We start from the raw sequence: 24,627 nt of genomic DNA, 5'->3' as shown, positions 1-24,627 counted from the left end.
ATATATATATACTGTTTAAAAGTATAAAAATCATATGGGAGGCTAAGATGACAAGTTCCTCATGGCAAACCATTTGAGAACCTCTCTGGATAAGAAGAGATGAACTAATTTGACTACTTTTCATGACAAATTTCAGTCTGCTGACTGCTAATAAAAAGAGACAAGAGTAGGTGCAATAAAACATTCACATTAATTATTAAATCCACATAATGACAAAGTGCTCCTTGACAAAACTGATCAGCTCCTCTCAGGGAAGATCCAAGACCGTTCATGTATTAGTGAACTAGTTTGAGCTCCTTGCTCAATTTTCCAAAACCAAATCTCAGTGTTGTGTGGTTAATGTTTTTCCATGGGCCACTTTCTCATCAATTAATACCATTTACCCTTGTTTTGTTTCAGAGGTTAAAGCAAGAATTAATAATATCTAAATATCAGTATCAAATGAAAATAGCAACTTCTCTTTATTGTCCTACTTCACTCAAATATAGAAATATATAGCCCTGGCTGGTATGGCTCAGTTGGTTAGAGTAATGTCCCACGCACAGAAGGTTGCAAGTTCGATTCCTGGTCAGGGAACATACCTAGCTAGGTTGTGGGTTTGATCCCCAGTCTGAGTGCATATGGGAGACAAGAAATTGATGTATCTCTCTTGCATTGCGCTTCCTCCCTTTCTAAAAATATCAATAAAATATCATTACCATAGGAAGTCCATTCATAGAAGAAATATTAAGTTTTTCTAATTATTTTAATAGAGAGGCATAATTTGTAATCAAATCCATGTTATCTTGTAATTTCATATTCTACTCAGTTTTCTTTATACTTTGCACTCTACATGTTAAAATTGTGTTTTATACATCTCTAAATGATTGCTCTGTATTTTATAAAGTATTAAAAATACCACAAAATACAAGAAAAAGAGCGTCTTTGTGGCATATGCAAAAGACATATTAAATGTTTATTTAATCGGATATTTATTCTAAATACTTTATGAAACCAATAAATACTTTACTATGATAATGTTCTATCATTACTCTAGTTCTGCTCTAAAAATGCTACCGCTTTAAGAAATATGAGTTGGCTTAGAGAGGGGAGAAATACTTTTACTGCATATAACATATATTACAGACACAGCTAAGAGCAATGCTGACTTTGAGCAACTGATTCTAAAACATTTAGTTCTCAATGTCTTTTTAAACCATGAATATAGCTAGTTAGTGTTACTTAAAATAAGACGAAAATTAAAGATAAATATTCCCTAGCCCAAGTTAAAACATAAACAAAAAGCCTAACTTGGGAAACCATTAAAAATCAACAAAATTAGACTTGCAAACATTCTAGTAAAACATATGCTAAACTGTTTCTTACAGAAGTACTGAATATTCATTGAATTATAATTCACATGATTTTAATACCATACAATAACAACAGTGAGAATGAGGAAAAGTTCATATAAAAATAAGGAAACAATAGATCATAAGCTATTCTTTTGTATTAAGAAGGCAAAAGCATGATTTAATAATATAGTACAAATTATCAACCAGACTTTGAAAGCTATTTCTGGAGAATCTTTTCTATGCAAGAACAGGGTCTAAAGATAGACATGACGACTCAATGAGACCCAAATGTAAATGATAAATCCATCCACAAAAAGCCTTGAAGGAAAATACTTTTCCCATGGAGGGATGATTGGTACTGGCCTCCAGGTGTAATATTATGTGCACTGATGAGCTGATCAACAGAACAGAACTTCTCCCCAACTGTAATCAAGAGTGATTGATGGTTGGGACAAAAAAGTTGATTATCATGACAAGTTCACTGATGCGGAGAAAATAAGCTCTGTCTGGAAAATGGATAAAACCTGTTCAGAGACTACCTCCTGAAACCTTATTTATAAAGGAATCTAATAGAAGGTTCAAAGTTGTACAGGCAGACCTAATATTCTAATAAACCTGATAAGAATAAATTTGCCATATACCAATTTCCACTGGTTTCCTCTGTAAGGAATTTCAAAGCTCATTTAGGCCCAGTAAAAGGTATACCACATAATGCTCAAGTACATGTGTGATTCTTAAAAGTTATCTCTCTGCTTCTCAAGCTACCACTGAAAAATCATGCAGGGACACAGAAAATTAAACTTTCATGCCATATTATGCCTCCATTTGCCCTCCTCAAGTCCCTCCTTCCTTACAAAGAATGAGTTCCCCAAATGACTGCAACCTTTACCACTATCAGATTCAATTTACATCAAAGCATAGATTTGGACTGAGCCAACAGATCCCAGAGGCAGTATTCTACATTTAAAATGAGGTTTGGCAGGCTTGAGAAAGGTGAATCTGGGCCAGAATTTTGGGTATAAGTACAGTGCTCTAAAACAGTAGCTAGATTAAGCAGCGAAGCATAGACTATGAAGGAATGCATCCATCTTTTCAAGTTCTGGTTCTAATGTCATAAAAGAAGTTCCAGCAATGTAATGCATATGTAGTATGTGATGTACAGCATTCACAGTACAACTTCATTCTCCTTAAGCTCATGATGAAACCAAATAGCCACTCTTAATCCAGGCATCATAAGAAACTTTGAAGGTGAAGAAGGTCAAATGAATGGGTCGGTTTACTTCATCTATATAGAAGTTTTTGGACATGTGGACACTTGAGAAAAGTAAATGTATTTCATCACAATTACTCTAGTTAATTAATACAGAGAATATGGGACTTAGTAGAAGAGACAATATCAAATAACAACTGTTAAGAAGGGCAGGATACAAAGGGTCACAGAGCCAAAATGACTCAATAACAGCCACGGATATGCGTTACCTTTTTTCTCAATTTGTTTTGCTCCTCTGCCTGAGACCAAATCCCTCTATCGTGTCCTAATTCTCAGGATTATAGTGAAACTGGTGATTTATTAAATGCTCAAATAAACTATAATGAAACAGAACAAAAGGACAAGGGATCTGATAGTGACTACAAGGAATGAAAAAGAATAAACAAATTTTATTTTTGAAACTTCCAAGTATTTGTGATTACTAATCCAGTTTCTAACAATACTTGTAGAAACTGTTTGCTGGTGCTTAGCCATACTTTAAGGATTATATATATATTGCTGTCAAAAGAGATATAAAACAATTGATGGCATTTATATTAGATATATAAGCAATTTCTGGGCAACTAGATTATATCAAGGATTTTTATTCCATGGCTAATAAATACTTCACTAGTCAAACAGTAATGTGCTCTTCAGGGTATAATCATAAAGTTAAAATATGGGATTTTTGACCATAGTGATTTTTTTTTAATAACTAAAAATTCAAAGGTCGCAAGCTTTCAAAATTGTAAGAATAAGTTTCCAGGCTGCACTACAATCTAATTCCATTTATTCATTTCCCTTTTGATTCATGTGAATTTTCTTTTTTAGGGTTTAGGGAACCAGTTGCTTAGGATGTCCACTGCATTGCAGAAAAATCAGGCACCGGGGAAAGGGCAACCTCAAGTTCCATTTTTAACAAAATGTAGCTATTATTCTAAATGGCCCCACTGAAAGTGAAACTTACGCCAACTCAGAGAGTCCTGTTTCCACCTTAATTTTTCTTATTACATGAAAAATGTTTCTGGTCCTGAGCACTTCATTCATTTACTTACTCAACATTTATTGAGTGATATCTAAGACTTGCAGAGCTTTCCCAAGATTAATAAGCTTCTTGCCTCATCTTTTGGGGACATGTGGATGACATTTCGTTCATTTAATTGGAAACATATCTCTTGATTCAACAAGCAGTACCCACCCCATCACATTCTTTCCTTTCATGCTTTGCCCATGCTTAACCCTCTCCACAAATTCATCGCAGTTAAGAGGTAGCATTTGATGAAACAGATTCCCTTATGCCCCCTTCAATACTTACTACAATGTTATTGCCCTTTAAGTGGTTCTCAGTTCTGAAATGTGTTCCACTATTTTAGCTAACTGCACTACTGGCAATCTAGCTAGGAGTGTGCAACTGGTACTAACCTTGATTAACTTTTGTATTGTGAACAGAACTTAAGTGATCAATTGTCTTAAGTGAAAACTATCAACTAATCCAATGCAAATTTCAAAATCAAATTTCCCTGAGGGCATGTCACTTTAGATGATAAATACAAGTGCTATGCTGGGACTTCAGAGTCCTATTTCCAGTCCTACCATCTGTTTCAACAGCTTAAAGACCTTGAAAAAGTCAACTACATATTCTGGCCTTTGATTTTCCCATCTATATAGTCTTTAAAATGGACAGAATGGTTTCCTAGACATCTCTTAGTCGTAATACACAGCACTTCTCTGAGGTGCTCACAGTACTCCATAGAAATAGAAATATCTCTTTGATTACTAGAGGTTATGTACACACTAGAGGCCTGGTGCACAAATTTGTGCACTGGTGGGGTCTCTCAGCATGGCCTGTAGAGATCAGGCGGAAACCTGCAGCCCAACATCCCCCGATGGACGATGGACGTAGTAGTGCAGGAAGTGGCAGGTGGCCAGGCAGGAGCCTGAGCCCAGGCCAGGCGCCATGTTGGCTTCCACTCATCCCGACCCTGATGCGCCTTCCACCACTGCTTTGTAGGCTCACTGCCGCTCCGCTGAGGTCTCTGCGCGCCTGTCCTAGGGCAATACCAGTGTATCCATGACCGAGAAGTGGCCGCAGGCTCGCATCCAGTCAGTCCTGATGCAGGTCCTGTTACAGATGCGGGAGGGGTGCGCAGGGGGAGTGTCTGTAGGAGAGGCTCAGGCCACTACAGCTGCACTCACCAGCTGTGAGCCTGGTGTCTGGTGGGAGCACACTGACCACTAGGGGGCAGCTGCTGCATTGAGCGTTGGTCCTCTGGTGGTCAGTGCACATCATAGCAACCAGCTGAATGGTTGCTTAGGCTTTTATACATATAGAATAGAGGCCCGATGCACAAAATTTGTGCAAGAGTAGGCCTTCCTTCTCCAAGCTGCCGGCACTGGCTTCCCTCTGGTACTCAGGACCCAGGCTTACCTCCGGCCCCTGGCAGGCACCCAGGACCTGGGCTTCCCTTGCAGCCCCAGCTTTGTCCAGAAGGTTCTCTGGAAGGACATCAGGTTTAATTAGCATTTTATGCTTTTATAATTATAGATTTACCTATCTAAAACCAACTTTCTCTTTCTAACTTTTCAAGGTCAAATTTTCCATGTCTAAGAAAATTCAATAGAAAGGTGAATTTTATTATTGTGTTTTTCTTTGTTTCCAAAGAAAAGCTGAGCCCAGTGAATGTGGCTCAGTAGGGGGTGTGCAGGAAGCAGCTGATCAGATTCCCATCATTGATGTTTCTCTCTCTCCCTTCCTCTCTCTGAAATCAATAAAAACATAATTTAAAAAAAGAAAAGAAGCCCAGAGAAATATGGACTATTTCATAAAAATGTCACTTTTCTCAGCCTCTTACTCTTCATTCCATCCACAGATGAAACTCTGGAACATCAAAGCTAGAATCAGAGAGTCCTATAATGTCCCAACATTGAAATTTCATTTTTAAAAGCCTGCGAAAGAAGCACAGAGCTTAAATAGATCCCTGGGCTCCTAAAATATCTAGCAGCCAGACCCAATATCTCTCACTCGGTCTTTCTGTTCAACTTTTGCTTTCTAAGAATTCCAACAGAGATGTAGGTTCCATTTAAAGAAGTAGAAGCTAGTGACACTGAAGGATGAAATGGTGTCCAATGCACACGCAGAGAATCATCCGAAGAGACATGCTAGCCATTTGTTTCAAACTCAGCCACAACCTGCAGTCCATCGGCACATACTCCAGCGCTAGTGCCTCATAGGGTGACCTTATGGCCCAACTGAACCTCATCGGGTCCCAGAAGCCAAATGGCCCTGTCACAGACCTGCTTTTGAAGAAGAAAAGCCCTGGGTGGGAAAACCATGGTGCACAGGGGGAAAGCTCTAAATAGCTCTGTCAGTCCTGGAGACTCACAGAGGACAGTCTCTAATGAAAGAGACGGTTCAAGCTGCGTGAAGATTTAATTTATAACTGGGTCCCTCAGATCCTTTGAGACTTAGCAGCAGCAGCAACAGACTTTAAAGAGGTTGAGAGTTTTTAATACATGCTGCTTGCTGGGGACAGGCTGCTCCTGCGGCTATTAAGAGGTAAAAGGTAAAGATTTACAAGGAATGAGAACCTCAAATCAACAACAAAAAAAAACGCACTAAATACACACACTTTAACTTGAATAGACTCCTTGGAATACTTAAAAAATACAAAAGAGTCTTCAAACGTTTGTATTTCTTAAGAAGGAAGTTAACATTCAGAAAAAAAACCACACACCAATTGTAACTGCACTGTTTATCCCATAAAATAAAAAAATGACTTCTCCATTTCATTCACTATATAGTTTATACTCCACCTAGAGGCACGGTGCATGAAATTCGTGCACTCGGGGCCGGGTGGTGGTGGTGGGGTTCCCCAGCCTGGCCTGTGCCCTCTCACAGTGCGTGAGCCCCACGATTGATCTCCCCAAAGAGGTAGGTCCCTCCCTCCCATCTGGGGCTCCTTGATGGATTGCCCCAAAGAAATCGGCTAGAGCCAGGGGTCCTGCCTCCACACTGTGCATGCAGAGTCAGGTCCTCGCCCACCTGCACACGCCTCGCTGCACACACAGCCCTGCCCACCCATGCACGCCAGCTGTGCATGAAGCCTCCTGGTGATGGCTTGCTACAGCATGAGGGCATCATGGCAGGAGGGCGTGACGTCCATATAGGCTTTTATTAGAATAGAATGCCTATATGCTATGTCTTATAATCCTTACAACATGTAAGGAATGGCTAGTCTTTATTTTATTTTATTTTATCTTATCTTATTTTATCTTATTTTTAAATCTTATCTTATTTTATTTTTTTAAAGAGGGGGGGAGGGGCTGCTGCCCAGCGCGAAGGGGCTCAGGTGCTGTGCGCTGCCCCCGATGCGCAGGCTCAGCACCCAGAACAAAGTTTTCTTTTATTTATTTATTTATAATATATTTTATTAATTTTTTACAGAGAGGAAGGGAGAGGGATAGAGAATTAGAAACATCAGTGAGAGAGGAACATCAATCAGCTGCCTCCTGCACACTCCCTACTGGGGATGTGCCCACAACCAAGGTACATGCCCTTGACCAGAATTGAACCTGGGACCTTTCAGTCCACAGGCCAACGCTCTATCCACTGAGCCAAACAAGTTAGGGCTTATTTTATCTTTTAAATCGCCCCAGCCTCCTGTTATAAACATCTCTGGGAAACACCTTGTCCTGTTCCTGATGGTGACAGTTGGGGCTCAGGTTACATTTACCCCTTTCCCCCACGCTGACCACCACTGCCCAGCACTAGAGACTGCACTGTCTCTTTCACCCCCTCAGTCCTGGGAGAATGTGGCTTTGGCCATGAGATACAGCAGGCATCTGTTGGGACCAGGCTTTTAACATCCATTTGTTATCAAGGGAGCAGTCTTAGCAGAATTTCACTTAGAGTCAATAGCCAGCCTTTCCTGACGTTTCCATGGGGACCCGGAGTTTTAGAGCAATTTCAGGGAAAAACATTGGAAAGAAATTGAGGGGCAAAAAATACAGTCACACTGTTCTGAACACACACCATTTCTAGAAGCAGAGGGCATGGATGAATCACTTCCTCCTCAAGGCCCATGGGTTCAGAGCTGTGTGTGACTTCCTTGGGGCCAGGTGTGACCTAGCTCCTATGCTCAGAACACAGGAAAAATCAGATTTGAGTCCTTAGTCCACATTACAGACATGCTTTTGTTAGTAACTTGCTGTGTGACCTTGGGGAAGTCACTTACCCTCTCTGGGCCTTGGTTGGCTTATGAAAGTTATTTTGAAAGAGTGCAAATGAGATTGTGTGTGTGTGTGTGTGTGTGAGAGAGAGAGAGAGAGAGAGAGAGAGAGAGAGAGAGAGAGAGAGAGAGAGAGAGAGAGAGAGAGAGAGAGAGAGAGAGAGAGAGAGAGAGAGAGAGAGAGAGAGAGAGAGAGAGAGAGAGAGAGAGAGAGAGAGAGAGAGAGAGAGAGAGAGAGAGAGAGAGAATTTTTCATAGTATGGAAGATAAAGCATTTTAAATAGCTCACACTTGCTGTGTGTCCACTGCACTATGCTCCAGATGGCTCTTCTAAGCCCTTTATGTGTGTTAATCCTTTCAATCTTCAAACAGGTATATAAGGTTGACACTATTCTTCTCCCCCTGTTACACGTGGGAAACTGAGGCACGGAGAGTTAAAGGAACTTGCCCATAGCCATATAGCTAGTGAGGCAGAATTTGAATCCAGGTAATTTCCTCTAGGACCATCAATTACCCAGTTCCCATCGATTACCCAATTCCTCCACATCCCGCAGTCAAATTCCCGTCACTAGATAAGATAAGTGCTCTCTATCGTGGGGTGTTCAGCTTCCCCATAGCCTGGGCCAAGTTCCTTCAAAGGTATTCACCTGAGCCCTAGTTGGTTTGGCTCAGTGGATAGAGCGTCAGCCTGTGAATTGAAAGGTCCCAGGTTCGATTCCAGTCAAAGGCACATGCCCGGGTTGTGGGCTTGGTCCCCAGTGGGGGACTTGCAGGAGGCAGCCGATCCATGATTCCCTCTCATCATGGATGTTTCTATCTCTCTCTCCCTCTTCCTTCCTTGCTGAAATCAATAAAAATATATTTAAACACACACACAAATATACTATTCCACCTCCATGTAGTAAAAAGTATACTAGTACAATGTTTTGTTTTTTTTAAAGCTATTCACCCAAAGTATCCTACCTTGTAGTTACTACAAATAATGCTTGTCTGTGACTTCAAACTTTGCAAACTTAAGACTCATCAAGAGGTTTTTGTTTGTTTGTTTGTTTTTGTTTTTAAAAGTTTCTGTTTTTAAAATCCCTGAGATGCTGATCAGTAAGCACACCAGTCGAGCTCAATTGAAGATAACAGGAGTCACTCTTGCTACTTGAAGCTAAAGGGGAATTAGTTCAAAGTCAAAGAGAAGGGAAGCAAACACTAGGAGAGGGGTACTTAGGTATAGCAGCCAGAGAAGCCACACCTGGTGCCTAGACCCATGGCAGCACCGTCCCTGGCTCAGAGCACACATGACATCCTATAGGACAGAACTACAACATCAACAGGTGGCATCTGCAAGCTGGTGCCATACCTCTACCTCCCATGAGCCATTCATTCCATCATCAGCTCCTCTGGGATATGGGAACATGGTAAGACCAGAGAGAATCCTGAGGCTCCAGCACATGGACTCACTTATTTTGCTCTAAATGGACTCATGATCAGAAGAGATGTTGGCTTTGGGAAAAATTAACACTGTACTAGTCTTTAGTTACATGAGTCTCCAATGCCAAATTCCAGAGGCGGTGCCATTCCATTTCAAAGTTTCTTATAATCCGACAGTGGTTATATTTCAGCCAGTAACCATCCTGCTTGTCCTTGGTGCTTTTGAATGTCAAGTGAACTAATGATTGTGGAACTTGTAAGTTCAATGAAGACTCAAGGACACACAGTCAATCAAGAGATGACAGATCTAGACCATAATTAGTTTAATTCCTGATCCAATGATTTCCCTACCATCCCACTTGGCTTCCCTATATGCTATTTTAGGTTTGGGGTTAAATGCATATCTTCCGTGCATACATTTTTACTATCCTTTCTCCTAGGATATATAATAAAATGCTGAAATCTGGACAATGATAATATCTATGAACGCTCCTGCACATGTTTTGAGACTGCAGACACTGCTAGACACACATGAGGAAAGAGAAAATTGCAACAGAGGCCTTGAAAATGGAATGTATAATTTGGTACAAAACATGCAGTTTAAAAAGCATAATAGAAGATGCAACAATCCCTTCATAAAATTTAAGCATGCTTATAATAAAGGGAATTTAGAAAATTAAAAAAAAAGTAGAAATAAGTAAAAGAATAGTTCTCCCACTCCAATACAATCACCGTTAGTTTTTGTTTTTCTCCCCATCTAAGTAGTATTTCCTTTAAATATCAGAACCCCACCCCCAAATATATGTTGATTTAAACATGTAAAAGATGTGTCTTAAGACATGAGGTTAAGAAACTTTAATTATCTAATTCGGTCATTTGGTAGGAAAAAAAGATCCTTCATATTCATCCTTATATGGCCACATTTGGTTATGGACGTTAGGACAGAGATGTGAATTACATTCAGATCTATTGGTTAGTTTCACCACATTTCTGGGTTCTAAAATGCAGAACAGGAACGATGATGTCTATGTCATAACACCATTGGCAATGAAGCGATTCTGTGGGTGATGATCCCAAGGATCCCCCTTTAGAGGGGTCAGAAGCCTGTAAACAATGGGATCCCCTAATGAGATTTATCCCAGTCCCCTGAACTAATCAATGCTTGACAGTCCTGACTCCTAAAGGACATGTGGCTACTGTATTATAGTTAAGTAACTTGAGTTTATATTTAATTTTCATGGTGCTTAGGACCGAACTGTGGGTGTGACTGAATCTGACTGAAGCCATTGGAGAGCCCTCCTGCATCCTTTGATGAAGCCCAGCCTGGGCTGGGAATGACTTTCCACAGCAGCTCTGCCTGCATCCCATCAGTTCCACCGAGAAAGAGGCCTCATGCCCTCTCTCTGAGACAGCCTGACGGGGCAGGAAACACACAGGTCTCCATTCATGCCTTCGCTGCAGGATCTGCTGGAACTTCAGGATGGACTTGCTGGCCTACCTGGACCAGATGAGGCAGTGACATCTGAGAAGCGGACAATGACCCTGTGAGACCTTGTATAAATCTCCCACACTCTCCACACTTCAGTTTCCACATGTGAAATTGGCAGAAGTTTTCTTCTTTTCTAACATATTATGAAATGTTATTGTTAAGAGGTTAGCCATAGTGACTCTTAGATGCTACTATGTTATGACTCCTTAGTTTGGGGTCTGAGATCTTATTTTCCATTCTATAAACAGTCATTGAGTAATCATTCTCCACCTCGCTTAATCCTACATCCACGCCGGCCCTGCTAAAAGTTGTCTTTCAAAGGCATACTTAATAACTTGCCTAGGCCAATGCTAATTTATGCTTATTTTAGAATGCTGATAACATAACTGGGCAAATTACAACCTTTCAGTCTTTAATTGGCAGCTTTTTGCATAATTCCATGTGTGTTTCATATAAATCTTGAGAATAGTTTTTTTTTTTTCTTTCAAAGAACAGCCTACATCAGGAGAAGGCAAACTGATTTAAACTACATACAAAATAATGTGGGATTTTAAAAAGATATCTGCAAGGCCAAAAATGGAAAATGAACTATACAGGAAACAGGTACAGCATAACACCAAACTACAAAGTTTATAATGTAAAGGGTTAAAAAATAAATAAAAGCTTAGAGGAAAAGGAAATTGAATTTTCATGATGCAGAGATGAAAAGAACTACAAACTATTATTTTCCCTGGAAAGGGAAAAGGCTTTGAAATGTAAAAAGGTTCATAAGGCAAAAATACTTTCCTACATGATAGAGGATTCAACCAAGCACACAAGGGAATTGCAATGTTGCTTTTCCAAAAAGATTCTATATTTAAGAATGGAAACAGGAAGATAAATTCCAGATTTACCAGAAAAGAACAAAGAGGTGGTTGTACTGGGATTATAATGTCTTTTCTTGAGGTTAAAATGATCCAATATGATATATATGTGTATGTGTATGTGTGTGTGTGTGTGTGTGTGTGTGTGTATATATATATATATATATATATATTCCCTTTATTTAAAGATTATTTTCTTATATGTGAATGAACAGATAATCAATCCAATTGATCTTGGTGTTCAGTTTTAAATATTATATAAAAATTAATAGTTATGGATATGACTGGGTCAATAACTAAATAAAAATAATATTTCTAGCGCATTAGTTCCTTTTATTGACATAATAATACTACAGAGATATTTTTAAAGTCTCTGAAGGGGTTTCTACTCCTGTATTTCAATTTTGCAGTAATTATGTTTTGCTTATAAATCACAGTTAAAATGTTGCTATGTCATTTATAAACTCAATTATATCGGGTCTTCTGATTTTTTTAAAACTTCAGTTTTAAAAATTAGCACTGCATAATGAATTTACATTCAAGTTCTAGATAAGGAAAAATGTGAGGGCAGTGAATTCACATGCGTTCAGTTTATGCAGACCCACAAAATTGGACTGAGTGATTATCTGATGAATTCAGGGGGTTATAAAATCCAATTCAAATCTAAATCAGACATCTGAATGACTATCTGTGCTAGGCAGAGCAATGGTATTTATTAATGACATTAATCCCTGGAAATGATGAATATGTTATATTACATGGCAAAGGGGATTAAGTTAGCAGATGACATTTGGTTGCTAATCAGTTGAGTTTAAAATAGAAAAATGACCATAGATTAAACGGGTGGGCCCACTGTGATCACAACGGTCCCTAATCATGGCAAAGGGAAGCGGAAGAGTAATAGAGAAAAGACTTGGTCAGTCATGCTGGCTTTGAAGATTGAAGGGAGTCATGAGCCAAGGAAACAGGGCAGCCTCCAGAAACTAGAAAAGAAAGACAAGGAACTGATTTCTCCTCTACAGTCTCCAGAAGGAATATATCCCTGCCTACACATTGATTTTAGCCCAGTGAGACCCATGTCTGACTTCTCACCTCCAGACCTACACAATAATACATCTGTGTGGTGTTTTTTTAAACTACTAGGTTTGTGATAATTTGTTTGCATAAGCAATAGAAGATTAATACAGTAATCATGTAGTGAATGGTCATGCCTGCAATTGCTTAATTATGACCCAGATTGAGAATGAAAAGCAATTGTCCCTAATAAATACATATTGATTCCATCACCTTGAAACTTTATTAGCAAAATAAATTGCTATTCTTTCTTACCATGGAAATAAAATTAAATTTTAGAAAAGAAGTATGTTAATGTTCTTTGTATTGCGTTATGTTAATAATCACATATGGAAAATATATGTATTGTCTAACGCATACCTGGCAATATTTCTAAAATCTTTAAACATGACTTTGATTAATATCTACTGAATAATAAATAATAAAAAAAGAAAAAGAAAGAAAAGAAATAGCTGTCTGAAAGTGGTGAGGGATCCATCACTGGGGATAATCAACCAAAGGAGCTAGCCCGGATGTGGCAGATGGTTTTCCTAATACAGAGGAAAATATTGACAATGAAAGTGTTGGCAGGAGGTTTTTTCAACAGATGAGTAAAATATCAGTATGATTTAAGAAGAAAGGGAACCAAGAAGAAGCCGCTTAAAATCAAAATCACAAAACTATCTGATTGTTCACTAAATGTTTACAATTATCAAAACTGCCTGGCCCGTGTGGTTCAGTGGTTGAGCATCAACCTACGAAACAGGAGTTCACAATTCAATTCCAGGTCAGGGCACAAGCCCAGGTTGCGGGCTCAATCCCCAGTGGGGGGCATGCAGGAGGCAGCTGATTAAGGATCCTTTCTTATTGATGTTTCTATCTCTCTCTCCCTCACCCTTCCTCTCTGAAATCAATAAAAACTATATTTACTAAAAAACTGATCAAAATTGCAATTACAGTTGACCCTTGAACAACATGAAGGTTAGGGGAGCCAAAGCCCTGCAGAGTTGAAATTTGTGTATAACTTTGACTTCCCTAAAACTACTTAATGGCCTACTGATGACTGGAAGCCTTACTGATAACATAAACAGTTGATTGATACATATTTTACGTGTTGTATGTATTACATACTGTATCCTTATAGTAATAAAATAAGCTAGAGAAAAATGTTAATAAGAAAATCATAAGGCAGAGAAAAATGTATATACAGTAAGGTATGTATATTTATTTAAAAAAATCCATGTAAAGTGGATCCAAGCTGTTCAAACCTGTGTTGTTCAAGGATCAGCAGTATTGAGTTCAGAACTCTTATTTATATGTCAGACTCCTCCTTTTCATTTTTTTTTTTTTTACAATAGCTGGAAGAGAGTACTATGTAATATTGATCCCTTGAAAAGACTCTTGCTTAACAAATTAAACTATAGTAGATTTCTTAAAATTCAAACCAATGTGTTCAGTATTAAAAAACACACAACAAAACAAAACAAAAGCCACCCCTCCAAGTCCAATGCAGTATGTTTAGTGTACTGTTTTACAGCAGCAAATACCTTCCAGATGCTGTGCAGAACCCACTCTTCTCTTTTTTCAGCCGAGAGAGGGAATGCTATAAAATTACCTGCTGATTGTGCTGCACTGGTAGGTATGAGTTCATAGGACAGTAGTGATCTTCATACAAAATGAAATGTGTTCACAGAAGAAAAAAGCCACTCTAGTTATGTCCCATCTATTTCCTGTGCCTGACTATCTGCTATCCTCGCCACAGAGCATCCAAGGGACCTGGTTGCCAGGGAGACTAAATACTAGATGGCCAAATATTCTCTAGAACCCAGATCTGTTGGTCATCTCCACAGTGCATAGCAACTGAGGGACAAGACGCTGACACCTTGGGGGGGGCCTTTTTGATAGGATGAGGTTCTGTATTTGCTTAGGCAGTGGTTGGCAAACTCATTAGTCAACAGAGCCAAATATCAACAGTACAACGATTGGAATTTCTTTTGAGAGCCAAATTTGTTAAACTTAAACTATATAGGTAGGTACATTGTTATTAACTTAATTAGGGTACTCCTAAGGCTGAGGAGGAGCCACACTCAAGGGGCCAAAGAGCCGCATGTGGCTTGCGAGCCACAGTTTGCCGACCACTGGTTAGAGTATCCACAAAGTGGTCAATTCCTATTCCTTCCAAACCAACATTCCAGCTCTTTTCTGTATTTCTCAGAACCAACTCCACACCAAAGCAGGTTGCGAGGAGCAGTATTTTTCACATTGGCCACGGGCCGAAGTTAACTTCATGGTGATGAACCAAGTCTTCCCTGATCCTTAGAAATGATATGAATGATGCAAATAACTGTGAATAATTTGCAAAGCACTGGTCAGTCTACAATTGTCTAACATCTGCCATGTTCTCCACTTCAGTTTTATTTATTAGGGGCTTTGAGGTTGTTAGGACCCCTGTTAAAGTGATAATACTTCTAGGACAGTAAACTGAGGGCTCTGACACAAAAATAATTAAGGACACAGGACTGATCTGAAACTGGGTACCACCAAGGCAGGCAAATAGAATTTACCAAGCCAAAATCTTGACCTTGAAATATAATTTGATATCTATCTTATTTCAGAGGTGTTATTTATTAAAAACCTCACTGGTCCTGTATTTGACTATTCCCCAAAAGGAAAGCTTATAACCTACATTTAGCATTCTCAAGAGACTAAAACAATACCATTAAACAGGAAGTATAGTATAAGATTATATATGTGAGTTTTTTCCTGAGTAAACGACCAAACATAATATAATAAACTCCAAAATTAAAGCATATAAGGAGTTAAAATATTATCTCTGAATTTTGGTGTGCTCCATTATTGGAGAAAACATGGTTAAGAAATCTCTTCAGCAAGATCAGAACAGCATAATACATTTTTTGTAACTGCACACTAAATGATAAACTTACATCAGAATTAAATCTCAACTGGCAAATGTTGCATGATATGATTTGCTTTCTTCGATGAGGAAGAGGAACCCCGAATGTATGATTTATTACAGCTTTCTGAATCGGGTCCATCTGTAATGAGAAAAAAAATACAACAAATAGAAATAAAGCTTGTCAGTTCCATTGGAATGTTGCCTACTTCATTAAAAAGCCAATCTGTACAGCTACAATCTACTGCTCACATTATAAAAAACATTTTTTTAAAGAAATGGCATTTCTACTTTGTCGAAAAATAGAAAACAATAAAACTCAAAGCTCACTATGATAAGGGAATAATAAATGTACCCATTAGAGTCTGCATACTAAATGTTTTTCTCACTTAGGATTAACAATTGTCTCAGTTTGATAATCCTAAAATATAATTAAAGGTTTATCAAAACTCAAGTTATTATAAATGCCAGCAATCTTACACAGAAGTTTGTTTGCACCATTGGCCTAAATGGGCTTGGAAAATAGACTTGGTCAGAGGATCAGCTCTGAAAATAAATGATGCACCATTATCCAACCTTATGCTATGCTTTATATCTTTTCTACCTCAAGAATATAGTATACAATTCCTGCTTTCTAAGAATTCAAATATATATGGAGCTATCAATGCAATCAATAACAAATTATTGATTCCCTAATACATACTGATATCCTGTGGATTTATTATTTGAGGTTCAAAGAGTTTGGCCACATATCATTTATCTCACTCCATCCCATTTCCCAGGACAGGACAAGTGACACCAAATACATAATATCAATAATCCAGCTTTAATAAAACATAATGTCTCCTCATCAAGCTCTGTCCTACAGTCCATGTTAGTGGTTCTCAACTATTAGAGTCAGGTAACATTTTTGATCTGTTTCCTGCTATATGTACAACTTCTTTGCTAATCTGTGTCTGTTAAGGTTGTTATGAGGTTTAAAAGTGATAATTCGTGAAATTAACGTAGCACAGTCAATGCTGGGCACACTAAGAAGTCAGTAAATGTTGGCTCTTCCAGATTCCCCATTGTAGTACATGTGAGGTCAAGGTTACCATGAGCCTCACACTCCTTTTGTAGTCCTTGGCATACTATCAATATCTCGTGTGGTCAAAAAAAACAACACAAAACAACACAACACAAAACAACATTTCAAAATGATTTAAATGTCACACATGTAGCCATGACTTCTGGTGAATGCTTGCGAACTTCGGAACCCTTCTTTTTCAAATGGCATTTTAAAAAATAAATATGCTTATTTATTTTTAGAGAGAGGAAGGGGTAGAGAAACATTGATCTGTTGCCTTCAGTACCCACCCCAAATGTGGACCAAACCCACAACCTAGATATGTGCCTCGACTGGGAATTGAACCCGTGACCTCGAACCGACAGTGTACAGGATAACACTCCAGCCAACTGAGCCAGACCGGCCAGGGATGGAACTCTTAACTCTCATCAGATACAAAGTTCTTATGACAGTGACCCCAAAGGGTTGAAATATTTCAGACATGACTTGACAAACACACATCAAAATTAAGAATGGGCCTGTGAAATAATGCTCTAATATCCACCTGTGATACAATGTAGTTTGTTAACTGCCCTAAACAAGTCATTGATAAAGCCCCACCTTTTTTTTGTGTATTTCAAATCATCAGAACCAGTTGACTCATGGGCTCTTCTCACTGGTAGGTAGGAGGAAGTTCCTATCTATATTTACAACTACTAGGTTACCTAGGTACTCTTAATGTACTTTTCTAAATAGCAGCACTCAGCATTTATTAAGTGCCTTCTATATACTAAATCCTAGGCAGGGTGGTTTATATATTAAACAGTTACAATAATAAAAACAAAACAAAACAAAAAAGTCATGGGTGTAACCATTTTTATCTTCCACAGTCACTTTAAATGTTTTTATCTCTTGTGAATCCTTGCCTACATTCTGAATGAAACTCAGCTACATGATTTTTCTGGTCACTTCCAGTATGAACAAATTCTAGCATCTTCCCCCCTCTTTATTAGTGATTTCAAACATATTTTCTTTTTAACCAGTTTTATTTAGATACTAGAGGCCCAGTGCATGAAATTTGTGAAGGGGGGGGGTGTTCCCCTCAGTCCAGCCTGCACACTCTCCAATCTGGGACCCCTTGGGGGATGTCTGACTGCTGGTATGGGCCTAAACTAGCAGTCAGATATCCTTCTCACAATCCTGGACCACTGGCTCCTAATCACTCAGCTGCCTGCCTGCCTGGTCACCTCTAACAACCTCCTCCCCACCAGCCTGATTGCCCCTCTCAGCCCCCCTGCTGGCCTGGTTGCCCCACACAAGCCTGCTTGTTCAGTCCTTTGGTCATCCTTCACTAACCCCCCTGTCGGCCTGGTCATAGGCAGCCATCTTGTGAGTGCGTGCGGGTTAATTTGCATATCACCTCTTCATTATATAGGATAATTTACATACAATAACATTCACCAATGCTAACTGTAGAATTGGCTGAGATTTGACCAATACGTACAGAGATACTAATTATCACGTAGGACATTTCATTACCTGGGAAGGTCCCCTTCTGCTCCTCCAGGTCAATCCCTTTCTCTCTCCTGAGTCTTTGAAACCACTGGTTTGCTTTCTGTCACTATATTTTTGCCTTTTCTCCAAGTTCATATAAGGGGAATCATACAACATGTGGTCTTCTGTGTCTGGCATCTTTCATTAGGCATAATGCTTTCAAGAATGAACCATGTTGTTGCATGTATCAGAAGCTTATTCCTTTTTATTGCTGAGTGGTATTTCTTTATATGGAAATACCACAATGTGCTTATCCATTTGTCAGCTGATGAACATCTGAATTGTTTCCGGTGAATTCCATAATCTTTTTAAGTCTCAATGCGTATCTAAAGCGCATTCCTAAATTCAGTTCATCAATTTAATACAAACATTAAAGTTAATTCAAAGTTATAGTCTCTTTTCTGTAAATTGAACCTATCATCAAATAGTAGTTTGAAAGGCAATAGGAAATGGTACAGGATTTCTCTCTCCCCTCCCCTTTCACACACACACACACACACACACACACACACATGCTTCTCCAAGTCCCCCAACCCAACTAAGCTTCTAAACCTTTGTCAACCCATATCACCCCTATTTTTTCAGACCCAAAATGGATAGTGGGCAGAGCCTGAGAAAGCCAACAGCCACAGAGATGTGTGACTCTGTTTCAACAACCTTCATTCTACTTTCCAAGATCCCTCTATATTACCTTAAACTTGCCATCACAATGCTGCCATGACAACAGATACGGAAACCACTGGGGGATAATTTCCCTTTTTAGCCAACAGGTAAAGAAAATAAAATGCAGAAAGAGGTCACTGACTTAGAGGTAGTTACCTTGTTATGTTATATTGCATCTGTTCTGTACATAAAGGAGGCCCATTTCTACCAGGGAATAAGGTGAATTATGCCTATATCCCACTTGGGAATACTGAAGTCCACTTATAATAATACTATGAAATAAAAATGAACTACTCATTTATATTAAATATGCTCTCTAAAATGTAGTACAGAGTTTTTATCATATATTGGCGAGCAGCATATTATTTTGATCTTTCAGTAGCACTGTGGAAGCAGTGACTACATTCATTCCAAGTTTGTGTGGGAGGCATTTTGGAACTAGACACCATGCAAATGTGGCATATTCTCTAGGTTTAATTCTTTTGTTTGAATTGAATGATGATCTGATCACTGTGACTATAAAAGCAAATTTCACAATGCAAAGCCCTGTATTCTTCTTCAGAGACAATTTCATTTCCCAGTGTACTTACAAAAAAGGCACCTAAGTTATATTTTAAAGATGAATTCACAAACTAGAGTTACACCAACACAAGTATTTATCTGTTATCATTTTAGGAATCTAGTACAAAATGGTAAATTTAATGCCTTCATTAATTAACATAAATCATATCATATTCACCTCTCTAATACATTCATCTATAAATATGTGTAAAACCATTTACAACTAAAAATTTGGAAGGGGCAAAAATCTAACTAATAACCAGTCCTGTTGTTAAATAGTTAATTAAATGAATCTACATGGTATATAACTAAAAGTAATGTCTACTATCAACTCAGGAACATACACACAGCCACTTTGATCATTTTGTTTACACATACCATTATTTATCATAATGATCAAACATTTTGTTCAAAAACAAAGTCATGCCGAAACCGGTTTGGCTCAGTGAATAGAGCGTCGGCTTGCGGACTGAAAGCTCCCAGTTTCGATTCCGGGCAAGGGAACATGCCTGGATTGCAGTCCCCCCATGAACAAAATAGGAGTGATCTGTCAAAACGATCATACCTTACTATGTGTATGCACATTATCATTAGTTTTTCTACAAAACCAGTCTCTAGAGATGTCAATAAGTGTAGACAAGAATAAAGGGAGGGTGTCAAAATAAGTTATAGGAAACCTAGGTATAACAACCTGGACATTCACAGTGCACAATAAAATATTAAGTTCTCTGAGATCCCTCACAATAAAAAATGTTTTAAATAAATAATTTCTAAAATAATATAATTAGAATGCTCATTGTTCTCTTTTTTTTTTAATTTAGCATCCCTGATTCTATGCATGCAGTTTAGAACATAGATAATATGAAAAATGAAATCATTATAAAAATAAGAATAAAATGTAAACCCTACAGTAGAAAAGTAAAGGCACTAAACTAAAAATGTAATAGATAGAAATCAGATGCATAAGAGCTTTGATACATTTCACCTATTCCAGGCAGCACTGAATTAAAAACTGATAGAAATGGTAAAATATATATGGTATTTTAATCCATATTTAACTCATTTCTAAAGTGGGAGATTTTGAAAGCTAAATTCTCTAAATACAATACCTAATCTCCCAAACCAAACAAACAAAAGCAAAGAATGATTCTGTACCTATTAATATGCATACCCAAACCCTAGACAAAAAAATCAATTTCAAACTCGGCCTATGGCCTAATTTAAAGCCAAATGACTATGTTCTTCTAGATTTCAGGCTTAAGAATCTTTGCATTTTTATCTAGGCCCTGCTTTTCCCTCCCCTCCCCTCTGGGCATTCTGCTAAATTGATTTGTAAATAAGTGTGCAAGGCACAGCCTCAGGTAGAACAGCCACAGCTCAAGGTTCCCCTCTCTAGGATGTCTGCTTTATTATCAGAGAGGACCTGGCTTAACCCTGAGTTCACATTTCCTGCTCTAAGAGAACTGCTCTCTTTAGGTTCCTATTATTATTGTGGCTTTCAGTTTTAAATTCAAAGAATAAAAACTTAAATGGCAGAAGTTTAGAAGTCCAGAAATATAAAGGTTATCTCCTCCAGCTGGCATTTCTACATAACAATGGCAAGTAAAAACTTTAAAGGTTATACCTGAGGGCACTTACAGTTTTTTAGTATGTCTATTTTTATGTTTATAAGCATTATTTCTATCTTAGCAACTTACTGAGGAGCTATCATTGACCCTTGCCTAAAATCATACAACTAGTAAGTGCTGTGATATCCATTGTCCTGAATATTTGTGACCCATTAGTATTAAGTGGCACTAAGTAGAGACCCTGGTAGATTTAGTACTTCAACTATTAATTAGTAAAATTTGTGTTTATATGACTTACATTCACACATTAGAAGACACTAATGAGACATCCTATATAATAAAAGGCTAATATGCAAATTGACTGAAAGGTGGAAGGACCAGTAGCTATGACGCTTACTGACCACCAGGGGGCAGACACTCAACACAGGGGGAGCGCCCTTCAGCCAGAAGCCGGGCTCATGGCTGGTGAGTGCAGTGGCAGTAGCGGCAGCCTCTCCAGCCTCAGGGGCAGCGCTCAGGATGTCTGATTGACTGACTGATGTCTTAGCCATCAGTTGGACATCCCCCGAGGGCTCCTGGACTGTGAGAGGGTGCAGGCCAGGCTGAGGGACCCCCGAGTGCACGAATTTTGTGCACCAGGCCTCTAGTTCCTAATCCATTTCTGCTGAAAATTTGTCCATTTGAAAATTTTTGTCATTTTTCTTTAATGTTTTATATGGACTTATAACTTACATACAAAAAAAGCATACACGTCTTAAGTGTATCATTAATTGCATTTTAACATGTGCATAGTCTCATATTATCACCATCCCCAAAAAGATATAGGATATGTTCTGTAATTTAGACATTCCCTGGTCCATTCAATACCCTCCAGTGATCACTACCATTGTAAGATTATCAAAAGAGATTATTTTTTCTGCTTTTGTACATCATAAAATGTAATTTGCACAGTATGCATTCTTGGGTGTATGTATGGCTTCTTTCATTCAGCACTGTGTTTGTATTTTTGTCCACTGTCAGTGCTGTATAGTATTCTATTGCATGATCATACCAGGACTGTTTGCCAACTCTACAGTTGATGGAGATCTGGGTTTTCTGTTTGAATCTATTATGAGTAAAATTACTGTAAATATTTGTGAGTATGGGTTTTGCTGGACATAGCAGTCATTTCTCTGAGGTATATAACTAGGAATTAAATGTCTAGGTAGGGTATTCTTTAATAGAGACTACCACAGAGTTTTGCAAAATGGTTGTTATAATGCTGCAGTGCAATTCTGGCCTTAACTACCTGGAGTTAGTGCAGTCTCCACAGGTCACATCCACAGTCTCCACCAAGACTGTCCTCACTTTAGAATCTAGCCACAAGTCCAGAGTCTCCAAGTCACCTGCACTTCTGACAAACTGCCAATTTGAGGGTTTTCATGACTCCTGAAGGTCAGTAAATTGCTAGAATGACTAACAGAACCCAAGCAAGCACGATACTTACAACTACAGTTTCATTATAAAAGAGAATCAGCCAAATGAAGAGACCAATAGGGTGAGGTCTGGAAAAATCCAGAATGTGAAGCTTCCATATCCTCTCCCCACAGAATCAAGACATCTTATCAGGATGCATTACAGTCCCAACATCTTCCCAACCAAGAAGTTCACCCAAGCCTTGCTGTCCAGAGTTTTTATTGGGGTTTTATGACATAGGCATGATTGATTGATTAATTGGTCACATGACTGACCTCAATCTTCAGCCCCTTTCACATCCTTGGAGGTCATAAGGACATTTTCTACTCTAAGCCCTACTGAGGGACCCCCGAGTGGGCAAACTTTTTGACTCGAGGGCCACAATGGGTTCTTAAACTGGACCTGAGGGCCGGAACAAAAGCATGGATGGAGTGTTTGTGTGAACTAATATAAATTCAAAGTAAACATCATTACATAAAAGGGGACGGTCTTTTTTTTCAATAGTTTTATTCATTTCAAAGGAACCAGATCCTGCCCTCGGGCTGTAGTTTGCCCATGGCTGGGAGTCTAATCACTAGTGACTGGCCCCTGTCCTGAGGCATTTATCAACATAAACTCAGGCATGATCCAAGGTGTGAGAGATTAACAAAGACACTCTTATCACTCAGGAAACTCCAAGATTTCAGAGGTTACCTCCCAGGAACTGAGAATGAAGAGAGTCAAATTATTCTACAACAGTTGTGTATCTTTATACTTCTCAATGCATACTTTCATTACATAGCTGGAAGCATAAAATAGAATATTTTCCTTTTCTTCCATTTAACAGTGGATTGGAAGTATACTTTTATTTAACTTCAGGTTTATATTTACCAATTAAATGGTAGTATACTGCTTCACAAAATGATTGTACCACCATTTACTGAGCATTTCTCTGTCACTGTAGACTGAGCTTGTCACAATGTTAAATTGCACTGCACAGATCATTCTTTTGGGTGTAACTTTATTCTAAGAACCATAGCATCTTACAGCTGGGGAAAAAAATCCCAGTGATCACATATTCCCTCTCATTCTATTGAGAGGGAACTCAAAGAGATGAATTATTCTACACGGAAGCCCAAAGAGATGAATTATTCTACAAAAGAAATGGGCAAGAAACCAACTCACCACTTCCTAATTCTAGGTTCTTGCCGCTATAATCTTTCTCCCTAAATAAGAGTAACAAATGGTTAAAATCTACTCTAAAATCTGTCTGCTTTTATTTGCTAGCTGTTTTATTTTCATGTTTCTATGCCTCTCTAAAGTGGAGTGATAATCACTGTTGGGTTGTGGTCAATAATGAAATATACACAATGGACACAGATCCCAGCACTGTCTGACATAGAAAGCATTAACAACTGCAACTGTGTCTGTTGTTATTATTTCACAACAATAACAGTAAACATCACCATTCCTTTTCAGAGGCAGCAAACAATAATTTCAGGTGAGTGCTTAGATGTGTGAGGCAGGCCTGGGTCCCATTGTTCTTCATAGCCAGCAATTAGCATAATGGCTCACACATATCAAAGACTTAACAGATGTCTGTTGAGCTGCTAAATAAATCAAAGCCCCAAGTCAAAACATAATAGTGTCTGAATGGTATTAACAATAGCAGTGGGAAAATCTGGTCTACCAGGAATCTTTAGGCTTAGGAGGTGAAGAGAGCTTATTAGAACTAAAGGCAAGTAGGAGATGACTCCAGGAGGCAATATGGGACAAAGGATATAGACCAGTGGTTCTCAGCCTTCCTAATGCCGCGACCCTTTAATGCAGTTCTTCATGTTGTGGTGAACCCAACCATAAAATTATTTTCGTTCTACTTCATAACTGTAATTTTGCTACTGTTATGAATCGTAATGTAAATATCTGATATGCAGGATGTATTTTCATTGTTACAAATTGAACAAAATAAAAGCATAGTGATTAATCACAAAAACAATATGTAATTATATATGTGTTTTCCGATGGTCTTAGGTGACCCCTGTGAAAGGGTCGTTCGACCCCCAAAGGTGTCGCGACCCACAGGTTGAGAACCGCTGATACAGACACAGGGAGTAAAATCTACAACTGCAAGCCACCAAGCAGTATTTTCATATTATCTATGGTCATCTAAGCAAATGGTTAATGGACTCTCTTTATACTTCGTATGCCAACATCAGACGATTTTTCCACCAGGCATCTTCTTTTTTTTTA

At 38.6% G+C, this 24,627-nt stretch overlaps 1 protein-coding gene across 5 annotated transcripts in view; it reads right to left on the bottom strand.

Moving 5' to 3' along the window:
- ZNF385D (zinc finger protein 385D) overlaps positions 1-24,627 on the bottom strand; it is a 575,248-nt gene that overhangs the window by 98,867 nt on the left and 451,754 nt on the right. For 4 of the 5 annotated variants that reach the window (XM_015568073.1, XM_006770163.2, XM_015568075.1 and 1 more), the window contains exon 3: positions 15,584-15,694. The exons of the other annotated variant lie outside the window; for it this stretch is intronic. In XM_015568073.1, coding sequence (XP_015423559.1) covers positions 15,584-15,694 — 111 coding nt within the window. The remainder of the gene's footprint in view (positions 1-15,583; positions 15,695-24,627) is intronic. 5 annotated transcript variants of the gene reach the window in all.

This window comes from Myotis davidii, unplaced genomic scaffold (genome assembly GCF_000327345.1).
Source record: "Myotis davidii unplaced genomic scaffold, ASM32734v1 scaffold962, whole genome shotgun sequence".
Classification (NCBI taxonomy): Eukaryota; Metazoa; Chordata; class Mammalia; order Chiroptera; family Vespertilionidae; genus Myotis; species Myotis davidii.
Note: the sequence above shows the minus strand (reverse complement) of the source record. Positions and strands in the feature narration are given on the sequence as shown.